General features: G+C 55.1%; 1 protein-coding gene across 1 annotated transcript in view; it reads left to right on the top strand.

Moving 5' to 3' along the window:
* Positions 1-651: 651 nt before the first annotated feature.
* The window catches only part of GLRA1 (glycine receptor alpha 1), an 80,419-nt gene continuing 80,032 nt past the window's right edge, over positions 652-1,038 (top strand). Inside the window, exon 1 of the mRNA XM_024749821.1 lies at positions 652-931. Within this exon, the coding sequence (XP_024605589.1) occupies positions 876-931 (56 nt within the window). The 5' untranslated portion in view covers positions 652-875. The remainder of the gene's footprint in view (positions 932-1,038) is intronic.

Below are 1,038 nucleotides of genomic sequence, written 5' to 3'. Positions count from 1 at the left end.
TCGCCACCAGTTTGTTAAATTAATGCAGTAAGAAAGTCTGAAGATCTAAGGGAGTCCTGGCCAAAGGAAGATGGGCGAGCTCAGAAAACCGAGATGCATCTGAAGCCTTGGGCTCCTGAGCCCCGCGGGGTTGCCATGGACCCCGGCAGCCCCTGAAACTTGCCCTGAGCTGTCTCACGCCTGCAGCCCCGAGCAATGGGACACCTTTCCTGCAGCGATCATAACTTATTCGGCGAGGACCAGAGAACAGGGATCGCAAGGCAACAGCAGACGGGTACGCAGCCAGGGGAATGAGATTCCGGGACTCTGTCGCGATGCGCCAGCCTGGCACATTCTCTGGGATTTAACTGAAGGCAGCACCATCAATCGCTTCCCCTCGCCCGTAACCCCCTCAGGCCAGCCCAGGGGCATAAAGCCCTGCTCTCCCTACCCAGGATGCTCGCCCAATCTAACGGTCCGAGGCCAGCGCTCTGATCTCCACAGAAGATCTTTTTTTCTTCCCTTCACGGGGCTGGCCGTTTAAACAGAAAAACAGGGGTAAAAAAGAAAATATACCCGCCCCCAGACGTGCCTCCCCAGCGCCGCAGGGAGCCAACAGACACGCTGGAGTTTCACAAACAGCAATACTCTTCGCGCTCCTGAAAAGCAGGGCTGGACGCTCTCCGTGGTGCTGAACCGCTTCGAGGCTGTCTCTGTCCGTGGTACCTAGAGCCCCCCTCGCTCCAATTTCCCCTGGGGCTCTCCCTACGCGCCCCTGTTCCCCACCTCCCCTTAGGATTTGGATTATTTTTTTCAACAGCGCTGTTTTGTAAGTGCCAATTTGAAACATTTTTGCCCCCGTAACTCGTGGACTACAAAGCACAAGGACCTGAAAAATGTACAGCTTCAATACTCTTCGCCTCTACCTTTGGGAGACCATGGTATTCTTCAGGTATGCAATTTTCTACTGACCACATCGCTCTGATGGAAATGGGGAAGAGGAGCACGGAGGCTGAATCTGTCCGTGGTCCCCTCTTTTCGGGGGAGGAGGGTGCTGTA

The sequence above is a fragment of the Neophocaena asiaeorientalis genome, unplaced genomic scaffold, assembly GCF_003031525.2.
Source record: "Neophocaena asiaeorientalis asiaeorientalis breed wild unplaced genomic scaffold, Neophocaena_asiaeorientalis_V1.1 scaffold548, whole genome shotgun sequence".
Taxonomy (NCBI): Eukaryota; Metazoa; Chordata; class Mammalia; order Artiodactyla; family Phocoenidae; genus Neophocaena; species Neophocaena asiaeorientalis.
This window is presented reverse-complemented; position numbering and strand designations above follow the sequence as displayed.